Source organism: Pieris rapae, chromosome Z (assembly GCF_905147795.1).
Source record: "Pieris rapae chromosome Z, ilPieRapa1.1, whole genome shotgun sequence".
In the NCBI taxonomy this organism is placed as follows: domain Eukaryota; kingdom Metazoa; phylum Arthropoda; class Insecta; order Lepidoptera; family Pieridae; genus Pieris; species Pieris rapae.
This window is the reverse complement of record NC_059534.1, coordinates 3,562,172-3,575,694: the sequence shown is the minus strand read 5'-3', so window position 1 is coordinate 3,575,694 and position 13,523 is coordinate 3,562,172. Positions and strand designations below refer to the sequence as shown.

Genomic DNA, 13,523 nt, shown 5'->3' with positions numbered 1-13,523 from the left:
CAATGCCTTTGATAATTTCAATTGTTTTAAGAGCTTTTAACATTTCCTTTTGTTTTTGTCTATTGCAGCGTTCATTTGTCATCGCGAGGGTTTTTTTAATATTGGTCAGTTCACGAATAAAGTAAAATTTGTATGGTGAGATTGTAATAAAGAAAATTAAGTTATTTAAAAGATTAGCTTCTAGTTCTTGACTGCTTCGACCCATTTTGAACTCAAATGAACGTAAATATCTATATGATATTTTTATTTACAAATTATTTCTATATAATAGAGTTATACACTTGGTATTAATTATTTTATTTCAAGTTTGCTGTTGAATTATTATCAATATATCTTTAAAATAACTTTAAATTTGTCTGAAGTTCCGTAGCTACTTTGATCAGTCTTCTTAAAATACATGTCTGGCGTTCTAGATAATTGTTCTAAAAATGCTTTCTAGGCAAAATAGCAGTGTGCTCGGTGAAACCCTTTAAAGCCTTTTACCTGTACATAAAAGCGACCATGTGTTTATACATTTGAAAATATGTCTATTATTCTCTTTGTAAGCAATATTCTAGTTTTAAGTACTGCATGTTGAATTCCAGCTATGCTGTGTACAAATTTAATATCAAAATTTGTATATAACAAAACTGAACTAAAATAACATAACAATATTTAGCCCTCTGCCATGCGAGTATACTGCACGTTGAAAAGAGTTTGATCTCGTCTGGCTTTTGCACATTGATTTGCACTAAAGCTTTGTAAATAATGGATAGGACCGATCAAAAGGTATAACGGATTACTTAAACCGTTAACAGAAGCATTCAAGTTTATATATCAGTTAAATATTCCAGTCAATGATTTTTTAACATATAATAAGCCTTTAATAGGTATTATTATGTTACATTTTATGGAGTTCTGGTAGAAAACCAAAGTATTTATTAATTTAACACCATTAGCGAGATCGCTACGAAAGCTACGAGATTGCTACGCACCGTAGCACTTCTACAAAACCTTGGTAATAACTAACATAATTATTATTGTACCTCTGTATTTTCGGGGAGTTTTACTTATATGACGCTTTACTGTTCTAAAATGTGATTGAGTTTCCTACTTCTTCGTAAAATAAATCAATTGTGCTATTTTATTTAATGAATATTTATTGTATCATGTAACTTGGCAGCACTCATGCAAAATTAGTTAATAACTACCTAACGGGAAGTCAATTGTATGAAAAAAAAATATCTGTATGCTTTTACGACTTATCAAATCATAATATCATTTTACATAAGTGCATCTAAAACCCCGTGTCACGGGAATTAATTGCAATGACATTTAGACGGACGGACCCTCTAAACTCCAACATGACATTTTGAAAGTATTATAAAACCTAAATATCAACTTGAAGGTCTCAAGTAACGATCTTGATGAAACTTATGTTTCATATAGCCCCCATTTCCCTACGATGAGGCTCGTGAAAGACTGCCAACTTATAAATAACAAACGCGACTCTCAAACAAAAATCTCTCAAACAGAATATATGAGTAACCTTTCACCTTCACAATGTTTTAGTACTAAATATCAATCAGTAATCATAGAAAAAATATCTTAACTTTAAATACACGTGTGAGTCGTGTAAAGATTGTTTTCCTTTCATTTCAGGCTAAACCTTTACCAATCACTAAAGAATTGCGTAAGAAACACATTTCTGCTTGCTTACTTGATAATCGTGGAACATTCAATTTCCAATGAGTAGCTAATATTATTTAACATACATCCAATCAGTGCGTCAGAAAGCGTTGTTCAGGGACTGATCTCTAGAGGTACTATAACTTAAAATCATTGAGCAGATTAAGAAATGTTTCTGCCCCATTAGCGCCGGTTACTTAACATTGAAGTCAAGGGCTATTCATTATAAAATAATTACTTATCGGAATATTAGCTTATATTATTACGATAAGAATCACAAAACCAAAACATTGCCTATGTTCATTTAACATTTTCTAATTTCTTTTTTTTTCTGAATTATTTGCTGAAGCCCAAATCAAGTACCTACAGTAGTTTTATTAGAGTGGAAGATCTGAACGACTTTAATTTAACTCGACATTTGTTATACGCGAGTAAAGTCTTGTTTTTAATATTGGCTACACTCATTTTATAAGTATAAATATAGGATAAATAAATAAATAAATAAAGTCTTACTATATAGTGTGATATATCATCCCCGGTGACGAGGCAACCATTTCATGAAAATAATAGTTTTATGTTGCCATGTTATGATATAGTCAATTGAACAGTGTTAGACAACGCATTTTAAGCATCGTGTCAAGACTTAAACAAACTTAATGAAGAAAGCCTATATTGTATGTGTGGGGTGCATTACTATGCGGCCTTTCACGTTAAGCTTCGGTTGACCGACTAAGACACGGTAAAAATAGTCTTGCAGTCTTAAGAAAACTTGTGTTGCTACGCTAGACATGTTTTTCAATACATTTTATTTTAGATTATTTTTTAGGAAGTTGAAAAAAGAAGATATACTCGATTTTTGTAACACTTAATAGAGTCAGGTTAACGTAAGCTTTTTATTTTACATATACGAGTACATATAAATGTATTTTATATTGATACTTTATTAAAAAACAATAAAAAAGAAATACTCAAAATGATTCAGTATTATAAATGATAATTTGCAAGCTATTGCGTCTACTCTGCTATTTTTCGTAACGAATTTGTATTTCATTTACATTCCCATCTCAAAGATGTTTACAAAATAACAATCTTTCAACAATATACAGTGATTGCTTTGTCGCTGAGTTCTGAGATGGCTTCGTTCGAATTTCAAAATATGATCGATTTCCGGGGGTGTTAAAATGTTAGATTGACAGGTTTAAGAATATAAGTAATGTCGATATGAACTGCAGTTCACGATACTTATAATATGTTCATGGTTAACGTTTATTTTTCGTGATATTGCTTCAGTTTTAGGGCCTGTTTCACAATGTATGGATAAAGTACCAAATAGCTATGCAACACATAAATTATTCGAAAGATAAAAGTTCCAAATAAGATGCTTCGCGCTTCATGACGAATAGCGCTATCTGACAGTCGTGAAACGCAAAAATACTGTTTATCCTACAAATAAGTAATAAATAGCTTATTTGGAACTTATCTGGCCATTGTGAAACAGATTTAATATAAGGAAGAATAAGACCCTTAATATAAGGAATTACCAAAATATAGATTTTGTACCATTTCATAACTCAGATTAACACGACATATATTAAGCATAGTGCTGAAAAGTATATAAGTACTTTGAATGCAGGTATGTAGAGTCAATATTGTAAAAGCGACAAAGTATCGAAACTTAGCCGGTTGAATCTCTACTACGCCATCTAGTGGCAGGAAAGTTGCTGCTAGTAATGCTTTTCCATTTTTTCTTTTTAAACTAAAATCCGATTGTAACTAAATGTACAAAATAATTTTACGCAATCAGTGCATATTATTTTGTTGTTTTATACCTTTAACATTGTCTTACTTTTATTATACCGCCACCTAGTTGCTCTTACCTAAATTACTTCAATTATTTTATAAAATGGTTTATGAGACTAGATGAATTTATATTAAAACTGTGAATCGATATAAATGTAAAACGCCACGTTAGCATTAATTTAAAGTACGTTTTATCTATTTAAACCAAACGCCCCGACAATGCATGTGGTTTAGGACAGGCATTAAGACCCAGTTTCCAACTTTACAATTTCCTCAATTCAAACTAGTTCGGCGATTTCACGAAAGGTGGCGCTTTACAAAAAATGTGAAATCAGGTCACGCCAAGCTTTGTAATAAAAAATAGTCATCGCGCAATAAAAAAAACACTGCAGACAGTTCCATAAGTAATAGATCGTTATAATAAAATTGAACGCGGGTTTTTTGATTTACTTTGTGAGGTACTTGCACATTGTTCTAGCGTCTATAATATCCATTTCGTAAAATATAAGCTAAAATAATATGAATTTTTAAGTATCTTTGTGAATTTAAGCTTGTTAAACATAATCATATGAACCTTTTTATAAAAAAATGTATCCATGATTTTGTAATTGTTGGTGCAACAACCACTGCAATGAATTTTAAGGGCTGTACCTACGAGTTGAGCTATTTTGTTGAATAAAATTTAACATTCTAAATCATCATCAATAAATATTATGACTTAACCCTTGCTTGACAGCAATAAATGAAATAATCCCTTATTATGAGATCTTGAGCAGATTATACAAGGCTCTTAATTAAATTAACTGGCGGACAATACGTTGAATGAATATGCTATGCGAAAGTCACTACGTAACGTCATTACATTTGTTTTGCTCGACTAAAAACTTAATTTAAAAAATGTTAATCACTTCTTTTTTAATTAATCTGAACTAATAAATGAGTACTCTATTTAAATATAAGAAACCAACTCTTATCAGCATAGTAAAATGGATGAAATACGAGTTGCAATTTCTAACCATGCAGCTAGTTAATTTTAAGCTTTTTAAACGACTAACACTGACGTCTCAGTGATTTCTATATTAATTGTTATGGTATAAAAATAGTGGTTATATATACAATGTAAATGAAAATTATAATATAAAGACAATCTTTATTTACGATATGGAGGCCTTCTAATTTATTGTAAAGCTCCAAATGCAAATATTAATACAAAAGCACTCACGCTTCTGTATTATCATCCCGGGATTCTGATCTCTCGGCGTTGATTTGTCCTCGTCGATGCCTGCCCCTCTGTTCGTCGCCAAGGCCATAAAGCCCGGCTACCGCTGCCATTCTGCTTACACCATAGTCTTAGTCCATAACATCTTAAACTAAGCGTCCCGCATCCTAATCTACATTAATTTTTATCTAATTCGAAAATCTTGGACGCCTGCATTTGTTCATCACAATTATATTATTGTATATTGTCATAAGTAACGTTGTATTCGTGATCACATTGTTCTGTGGAGGATGCCTTGGAGTAATGTACAAAATATGAAATAGAGTGAAGCTATAAATTTGTTTGAATATTAAATCAAATGTAAGAAAATTGGGAAGTTGTTAAATGTAAATAATAAATAATTTACTCAATACATAATCGAAGTATAGAAAAATATTGAAATATCGGCTATTGGTACGTATTTGGAGTTTCACAGACGAATTGAATAAACGATGAACGATTGTAAAAATCATGTAAAGTTTGACTAAATTTCCTTGAATAACATGCAAAAATCGAATGAATTGTATTAACATGAACTATCAGGGCCTTTCATGGTTAATGTTTTTAACAAAAGATTTTGATTGTTTGACCCATCGTGTAAGTTATGTTTTGACGTAATTAACTATCGCAAAAACCGGAACACCACAACATAATCGACGATGATGTAGGATGCTTGTAATATTGTCTTCGCCCGTCTAATCCTTATATTGTGTTGGAGTATAACTTCGCCAAGACTGTTTAAAATCAGATGATTAATTTAAAAAAAATCGGTTGTCTGTAAAGTCGGTTTACGGAAGTCAGGTCATAAGAAAATACTGATGGATTGTTGCATTTTTCAAAAGAAAATTTTAATTTTATTTGTTTAATAGATATTTTGTATCGATATAGAGAAGGAGGTAAATGGAAATCGCAATTGAGTTGATCAAGTTACATTTATTTGTACGTATAAATACAATTTTAATGAATAAGAGACAGATGTCGAACGCTGCTGAACGCATAGGCCGATTGTGCCTCTTTGTCGCTCGTTCCGCGCTCTCGCTTGCACTTCAAGCATTAAATGAAACGCCTCAGAGCGAGTAACGCCGCATGAGTCATGTTTTTCGTGCGTGCAGCCGACTCCATCGAATTATTAGACGTACTTTTCACGTCAAAACCTTGGAATTAAATATTTAATAATAAATGTCACACTAAAAATAAAGTAACATAACACTATTAAATAATATCCAATTGTTTTCGAAAACTTGACAACTAGCCTATTGTTAAATAATTTGATGAAAGTGCATAATTATTGAATACTCGTTTACTAGACCAAAATGAGTTGAGTAATCACTAATTAGCGTAAATATTCGACCTCGTTTCCAACATAAGAGGCAACCTCAGCTAAGTCCAAGTCTGATTAAAAATACTTAATTATTAATGAGCATCATAATGTTAAGAATAGTGGTTTTATCTGGTGATTATCAACATTTTCGATCGAACTGCGACTGTCAGCTTAAGAATTGTACAATGCATTTAACGCACTCTGAAGGTTTAAATAGAATGCATGTTTTCTACATACATAGAAGGCTGATCTGATTTTAAGCCTATTAGGGTTATTGGTTATAGGGGTGCGGTGCGATTGGAAAATTAAGGCTCAAAACCGTGAAAGAGACTCATAGTGGACGCCCCCTCTTCCATCCAAGGGTTATATGACATTGAGTCAAGTAAAGGGTTGTAAATATTCGTATCTAGTTAATAGTTGACTGCAAAAAGTCGGACTACCGTTGTATTTTTTTACTAGTGAAGTAATATAATTAATTTATAGGCTTTGCATACAATGTATCTTATATATTTTCTCATGTAAATGAATGTTGCAAAGTCTTGAGAAATCAATATCTTAAACCGTAAACCGTAGTTTAATATATTTTTAATAGATGATATTAAATGAACGCTTATCAATAATAATATTTATTTAGTAAATACTATTTTGGTATAATTATCAGAATTTAAGATGAAAGGAAACGAATGTAACGACTAAACGACATAACTTAAATAAAGGTGACTTAAAATAACCATTTCCTTGTTCAATTTTAGATATAGTTAATTATACATATATATATATATATTGGTGACAATATATTTTTTGTAAGAACAACTTACATAAATAATACGTTGCTTTCAATCTTAAACGGTCGATCAGGAACTGAGTAACTGAGTTTTATCAACTATTTAGTAGTATTTTTATTTAACTATTTAACCATTTGTATTATATTCAACTTCGTGGCTTACACAATACAGTTTTAAAATATTATGTCGAAAGGGCTTCATTGGAAGTGATAATCCAATTTTAAAACTAAATTGCAGTGGAGTTCGCATGCACAGATCCTATTACATTGTTTAACATTACCCACATCGGGTGCCCATATTGGCCCGTTAGAATCCCGTTGAATCGGACATGAATAGACACACTTTTGCTTTTAGGGTATTTGAAATGATTCTTTACACAAATGACCACACATGGTAACTCCAAAGCTTAGTTTTCTATACAGAGGTAATAAAAATAATATTTTTTACATTTAAATTAGGCATGTTTTAGTTTCCTGTAATGTGAAAAGCATCAAATAAAACAACAAGAATTAAATTTAAAATAAATCTTATAGTTCCAGGTTGCTAATCCCGAATTTGGAATGGTCTGGGAAGTATACTTTATTTGGTTGGTAATATTTGTATTGTTTTATTTATTACAGTAATTCATATTATATGTATGTTGTTGTTTATTTAGTTGTTAAAAATAACCTATATTATGTTATTTTTTTCTTTTGACATTGTTAAAAAAGTACACGTAAGTAGTAATTTTTATTAAAATTTTGTTTTACATTTTATTACCTAATACATAACATAGTAATAGAAGAGCTGTGAAGAATTTTAACCTAGATAATTCTTTCTATACTTGTTGCTTGATGTGTTAAGTAGCTATAAGTATCATCTTTGAGTTGATTAGTTTCCAACAAGCGATTGTAAGCTGTCTTCTTATAAAGGTTAAGTTCAATTTTGATTTAGTTAAAATTACTTCAAAAGTTCAGAAGCGAATACACTTATGTACCCGAATACTTTACTTACAATACACTCTCTACAAAATAACACATATTATGACGGGAAGTGAATCGGTCCACTACAAATCCCATATATTTAATCACTGTGTATCAAAAAGACAGAATATAAAGAAATCTTTGAAAATATGTATGTATATAAAATAACAAATAGTAACTTTAACAAATAAAAAAAGAGTGGCAGAGATTTTATTGCTAGTTCTTCTCTTACGTTCTACGCCCTTGATTTGAGAACTGGCAGTAAATGTAAAATTAGAAGCATTTAATGTATTTTTTTGACGGTCATAAGTGTACATTATGTTACCTACATGAATAAATGATTTTGAATTGAATTTTGATAGGAATGTAAAATGAAAATTCAACTTAAAACAAGCATGTGGAGAAGGCTGTGGACGCATTAATACTGCTCAAAGTTGTAGGCAACTCACAGTCTGATCATAAATGAAATCGTTTGAACCTCGATATTTTCCAGAGCCAGGAAATGGGAGTGATAGGCAATTTCAAGCGATATACGTTTATGCACTTATTTTTTCGAATATTCATACGATGGAACGACTATTTTACATAATTTACAGTTCAATTTCAATTTCTGGTTATAAGAGTATATAAAGCCAGTCGTTTTATATGCTTTAGATAAGTAGCTTTCTTAAGAAGTTTTAAACTTTTCATTTATATTATGTAATACTGTGTTTAAGTCGTTGTAATTCTATAACATATGATTTGCAATCCCCTGTAATACACTTATGTGTTACATATTAAATCGATTTAGGAATAAAAAGCTATGTAAATATATGCATAGCTTTTTATGCATATATTTCCAAAGCATGTATAATTAGTTACGCATAGTGCATAAGCTTTTGTCTGAACATTATGAACTATGATTAATATGAAGCCACATTGACTTAGATATATAGTAATATTATTACCAAATAATTAGCTATCTAATTGCATTTGTCATTATTATAGGAAACATATGTTCATTTTCAATTCCTTGCGTCCTTGTGGTTTGGAAATGTTAACAATTTATTTCGAGACGTACAACTTTTTAAGTGCTCCTGAGTTTTTAACGTAGTTACGAATTCCTTTGAGAAAATTGCTTCGGAGTGAGGACCAACGGTGCATTAATTAATAATCAATATCAATCCATCCATACAGGCTAAATATAGAAACGTCATTAGGTTATCACACTAGAATATTCCATAAGGGCCATATCGAGTCGTGGCCCCATAAATAGTAGAACAATTTAATATTTTGCCGTATTTTTGGAATGTTACGATTATTCATAAACGAAACAAACGTAAGATTATGATTTTTGTATCGTATGAATAAACGTAACAAAAAATTCGTTTATTTACGACTATGTCAAACCCGTAATGGTTTCTTACGTAGAATAACATTTCTCACATACGAGCAAGTCCTAATGCGTCATAGAAAATTCGAGTTAAACTTATGACCTTCGATTCAGAGGCCCTTATCCACTTAAAACAATTTCTGCCAAGTTATTTATAAATGGCTATAAAGAGAGGAATCTTGAACTTATTCACCCTAACGGTTAAAGAGTGGCGGAGAGTTTATTGCCAGTTCTTCTCTTCCCTTATACGCCCTTGATTTGAGAACTGGCAGTAAATGTAAAATTAGATTCATTTAATATTTCTTTTTTTTGACGTTCATAAGTGTACATTATGTTACCTATATGAATAAATAAATTTTGACTTTCACTTTAACGATTAAATTTTTATACAAAATCTATCTATAATCTATCACATACTTACCGCATATTCTGTTACAATATACGTATAGTCTAATCAAGTAACGACTATTCGTCACTTGACGTGAAATTGATGCTAGAATTTAGCTATTACTTTGCTCATAGTTGATAGTGGTTGAAACTTTGACAAGACGTTAAACAGAGACATCTAGAGATTGTTAAACATGCTATGTGTTATGTAAAACTTAGAATAGTTAGGTTTGAATCCTGGGTAATTAACATAGCATATATTAGCATAGCTTATTTACGGTAAGTTAGCATGAAGCGGCTTGTTTTTAAATAAAAACAAATATCGTGAGAGCAAATGAGTGTCGTTGGTTGTGGCCTAATGTTAAGAAGACCTGAAAGGACAAAATTATCATTTTAATTGACGCCATGTATCAACCTGATTACTCATTTGGGGTCTATCGGACTTTACAGATAAAGCGTACTATATACATATAAACGCATTGTTATTGACCAGAAATATAACGGATTTTTTTATATAAAAAAATATAAAATAAAATACGTTTATTTTGGAACATAAGATCATCATGGTATCACTTATTCCACGTCATTAAATTTGAGCCTGTTGGCATCCCTACTCATCGGCAAAGAAGACAGAGGGTGTTGGCCGAGAGAAAAAGCCGGCGTAAAGAACTCTCGGTACTTTTTTTTTAAAAACAGCAAATCATCAAACAATTCTACAATATTTAAAACAAATATTGCAAATTTATTAGAAGTAGCCTGCCCAGCACTATAATAATCTTATTAAAAATTATTTAATAACAACTGAGTAATTATATATATTTCATTTAGACCTGTCTTTCTCAGTTATTCGGGAAAAAATATTTTTTTTAATAATAATCAACATCATTTCGTACATTTTGTTAGCTTAAAAAATCCAACAAGATCCGAGGAGTAACATGTACGTATATTTTAGTTTCAAGATAAAGTTTTGATTGCTAGTGCGATACAGTGACTTCGCGGGGATCTAAAACATTTAATGCTCCGAGGGATAATTAAAAGCAGATTTCTTTTACTGTTTCGTTACAAATTGTATATTATTGAATTTTGTATATGCTATGGAATTGAATTTATTTAAATATTTGTATAGAACTTCTCGCCAACTGATGTCAAACTGATTAAAGGATATGTTGTTTCATGAGTTATGATCAAGAAAAATCAAGTCTTAGATTTAACTAGTGGAAATTAGACCCGAGTTTACTAATCACAGAGCGAGGTTGAGTCGTTCATCATAATTGCCTTGTTTCTAGTTTATTATGTTTTAAATTTCAATTAAATTTTTAGCTATTCACAAATTCGCAATTGAATTTTATCGTCAATTGTGTTATTTATATTCAAAATGCTTATACCAGAATTTTGTTTGTAATAAAATAAGTAAATTAAATAGGGCATCCTTGGTCATTCAACTTTTTTCCATGCAGATTTTTTAGAGTGATTACGTAAGTTTACAAAAATTCAACTGCTTGCCAAATCACCGACATAGGTACACGAAAGAAGAAGAAAGAAATGAAGAAGAACACACATTGCCCGATGTCATAGACTTAATATGGTACTCTGTTTCCGCACTTAGACGCGCAATAGGTCCGTTGTACGAAAAGTCCTGGCTAACTAAGCCAGCCTAACTACTTCCAAAAGCACAGAAGCTTCCTGGGCACTTCGTAGGCTTCTCACAGCGACCGCACTGTTCCGAGGATGTCTGTACGTTGCTTAGCCACAGCGTAAACTTAGTAGGTATATTAATATTCTAATGATATGACGCTAGTAATCGCGATTTGATTGATATATTAATAGCGTATAAGCTAGACAGTTATTTCCAACAAACTTTACAAAAGCTCAGTTATCTTGTATGGAGAGTAATAATTATTTTATTATAATTTAATAATAATCATAGTTAGTTTTCAACACATTTTACAACATAGTATTTATAACTGCAAGCTGTGTTTACCTATCAAAGGGTGAGGTGTTAATTATATTGATTTTGTTTGTATATTTTTAAACATGTCAGATTTACTGAAAAATAATACGTTAGATGTTCTATAGTATTTATGCCTTTATTCATAAAAATGCAATCAGTCTAATTGCTCTAGTAACTAAAGTACTATTTCGTCTCTTTCTGTTAAATCATTTGAACAATGTGATGAAAAGTGATGAATGTACTGTAGTTTAGTTTAGATAGATAAAGGTACATTATTTCTCAACGTGGACGGATAACGCTTAGTACACCATTATTTTATGGATTGTACGTACTTTGTACTTGTATAATACCCTTATTTTGAGTTTAGATTTATATATCTATGTTATATATCAGATAATTTGGTTGTTTAAGTATGCGATTAGTTCTGTGCCTAAACCCAACATCGTTATTTTTAGGCTATAGTACGTCGGATTGATCACGACTTTCTTTCACCGTAGGCCCGTGTGTGTATAATGCACACATATACATGGTGTATACGTATACTGTGGTGGTGGTATACACAGTATACTGGTGCTGTACCTCAAGAATAGCAGTCAAATGTTTATGACACTGGAACAACACTGCTCTATTTCACATTATCTTTGTGCCCAATGATCAATTGGTCCAAAAATATTTATGTATGTTTTTTAAAGGACAGGGGCAAGAGGGCAGTAGGCTCACTAGATGAGACCGCCCATGGACACTCTCAATGCCAGAGATGGTCTTTTATGTACGCTCTTTACTTGAAGGACCCTAAGTCAAAATACTTCAGTGGACAGCTGGATCCACATATAAAAGAAATTAAAGGTCGTTCATATAAATTATGAATAGAAAAAAATGTGATGTAGAGAACCTTTGGATTATTATAGGCAGTGGGATTAATAAATTCGTAATTGTACCCACTCATATCCTAAACACTAATGCCGAGATCTATAGAGCGCACTTACACTTTGCTCAGACTAAACTATCGAGTTAAGTCATATTTGGTATTTATAGAGCAAACTACGAATCTCTCGGAGTGTTGGCTTAGCTTAATCTCAAGTCCACGAAATCGACGACTTACCAAAAACTTTGACTATAAGCCTAACAAAAATAATGGCCCAAAATTTACTTTGCCATCATATCTTTTACCTGACTTTTTATTTTGTCGTATCTGCCCTATAGCAGTGACATATGTTGACAACAAAATTCAAACTAACTTCAACTCTCGCTTCAAATCTGTTATTTTCGTTTGCCTAAAAATATTAATATCTTAGATATTTAATCTTCTCTACCGTGTCACATACTGTAAGTATCTACACTATCTATAAATATCAATATGCTGTAAGATAAATACAAAGATCTTCATACACTTCATTCACTAATTAGGTATAAGCCCGCGGCAAAAATTTAATGGTTATCTTAGCCAATATAAGACATTCCTAAATGTTTACTTATTAGACTGTTTACTTTTTTAGCTGGTACTGATCATGACAATAATAGTGAAAGCTGGAGACCAAAGAGGGCAAGAGCGTCCTCTATAGATGCTACATTTAAATATGTAAATCAGCCGGGAACAAGCCGCAACTGGACTGAAGAAGCTGGGTTGACGGAAACCAGTGTTGAAGTCACCACTAAAAGTCAATCAGCAAGCAGAAAAAATAAACCTTCATTTGAGGACCTTAAAAAAAATTGCTGTGGCAAGAGTTGGACAACAACAAAAGAAAATATGAGATAGAAATGGAACATTTAAAATTAAAAAATCAGTTAGAAATAGATTCTTCAACAAAAAAATAAATTATCATTAGAAGCTTTACAGTTAAAAAAAGAATCGGAAAATAAATGATTAAAATACAATAAGTTTTGTTTGATTTTCTTTATTACCAAAAACGTAGTTAAATTGGGCAATCACGGATTGCCGGAATGCTAGACCGGTAGGATGTATTTCATTGTTTTTGTGTTCTTCAACTTCTGGTGTCTGATCAGCAAGATCGCCATCGT

General features: G+C 31.4%; 1 protein-coding gene across 6 annotated transcripts in view; it reads right to left on the bottom strand.

Moving 5' to 3' along the window:
• The window catches only part of LOC111003351 (potassium voltage-gated channel protein Shaker), a 194,914-nt gene that overhangs the window by 55,486 nt on the left and 125,905 nt on the right, over positions 1 to 13,523 (bottom strand). For 5 of the 6 annotated variants that reach the window (XR_006751167.1, XR_006751166.1, XM_045633975.1 and 2 more), the window contains exon 2: positions 4,691 to 4,981. The exons of the other annotated variant lie outside the window; for it this stretch is intronic. Coding sequence is in view for 3 of the 5 variants with exons in the window: in XM_045633975.1 (XP_045489931.1) it covers positions 4,691 to 4,800 (110 nt within the window). In the remaining 2 variants the exon portion in view is untranslated. The remainder of the gene's footprint in view (positions 1 to 4,690; positions 4,982 to 13,523) is intronic. 6 annotated transcript variants of the gene reach the window in all.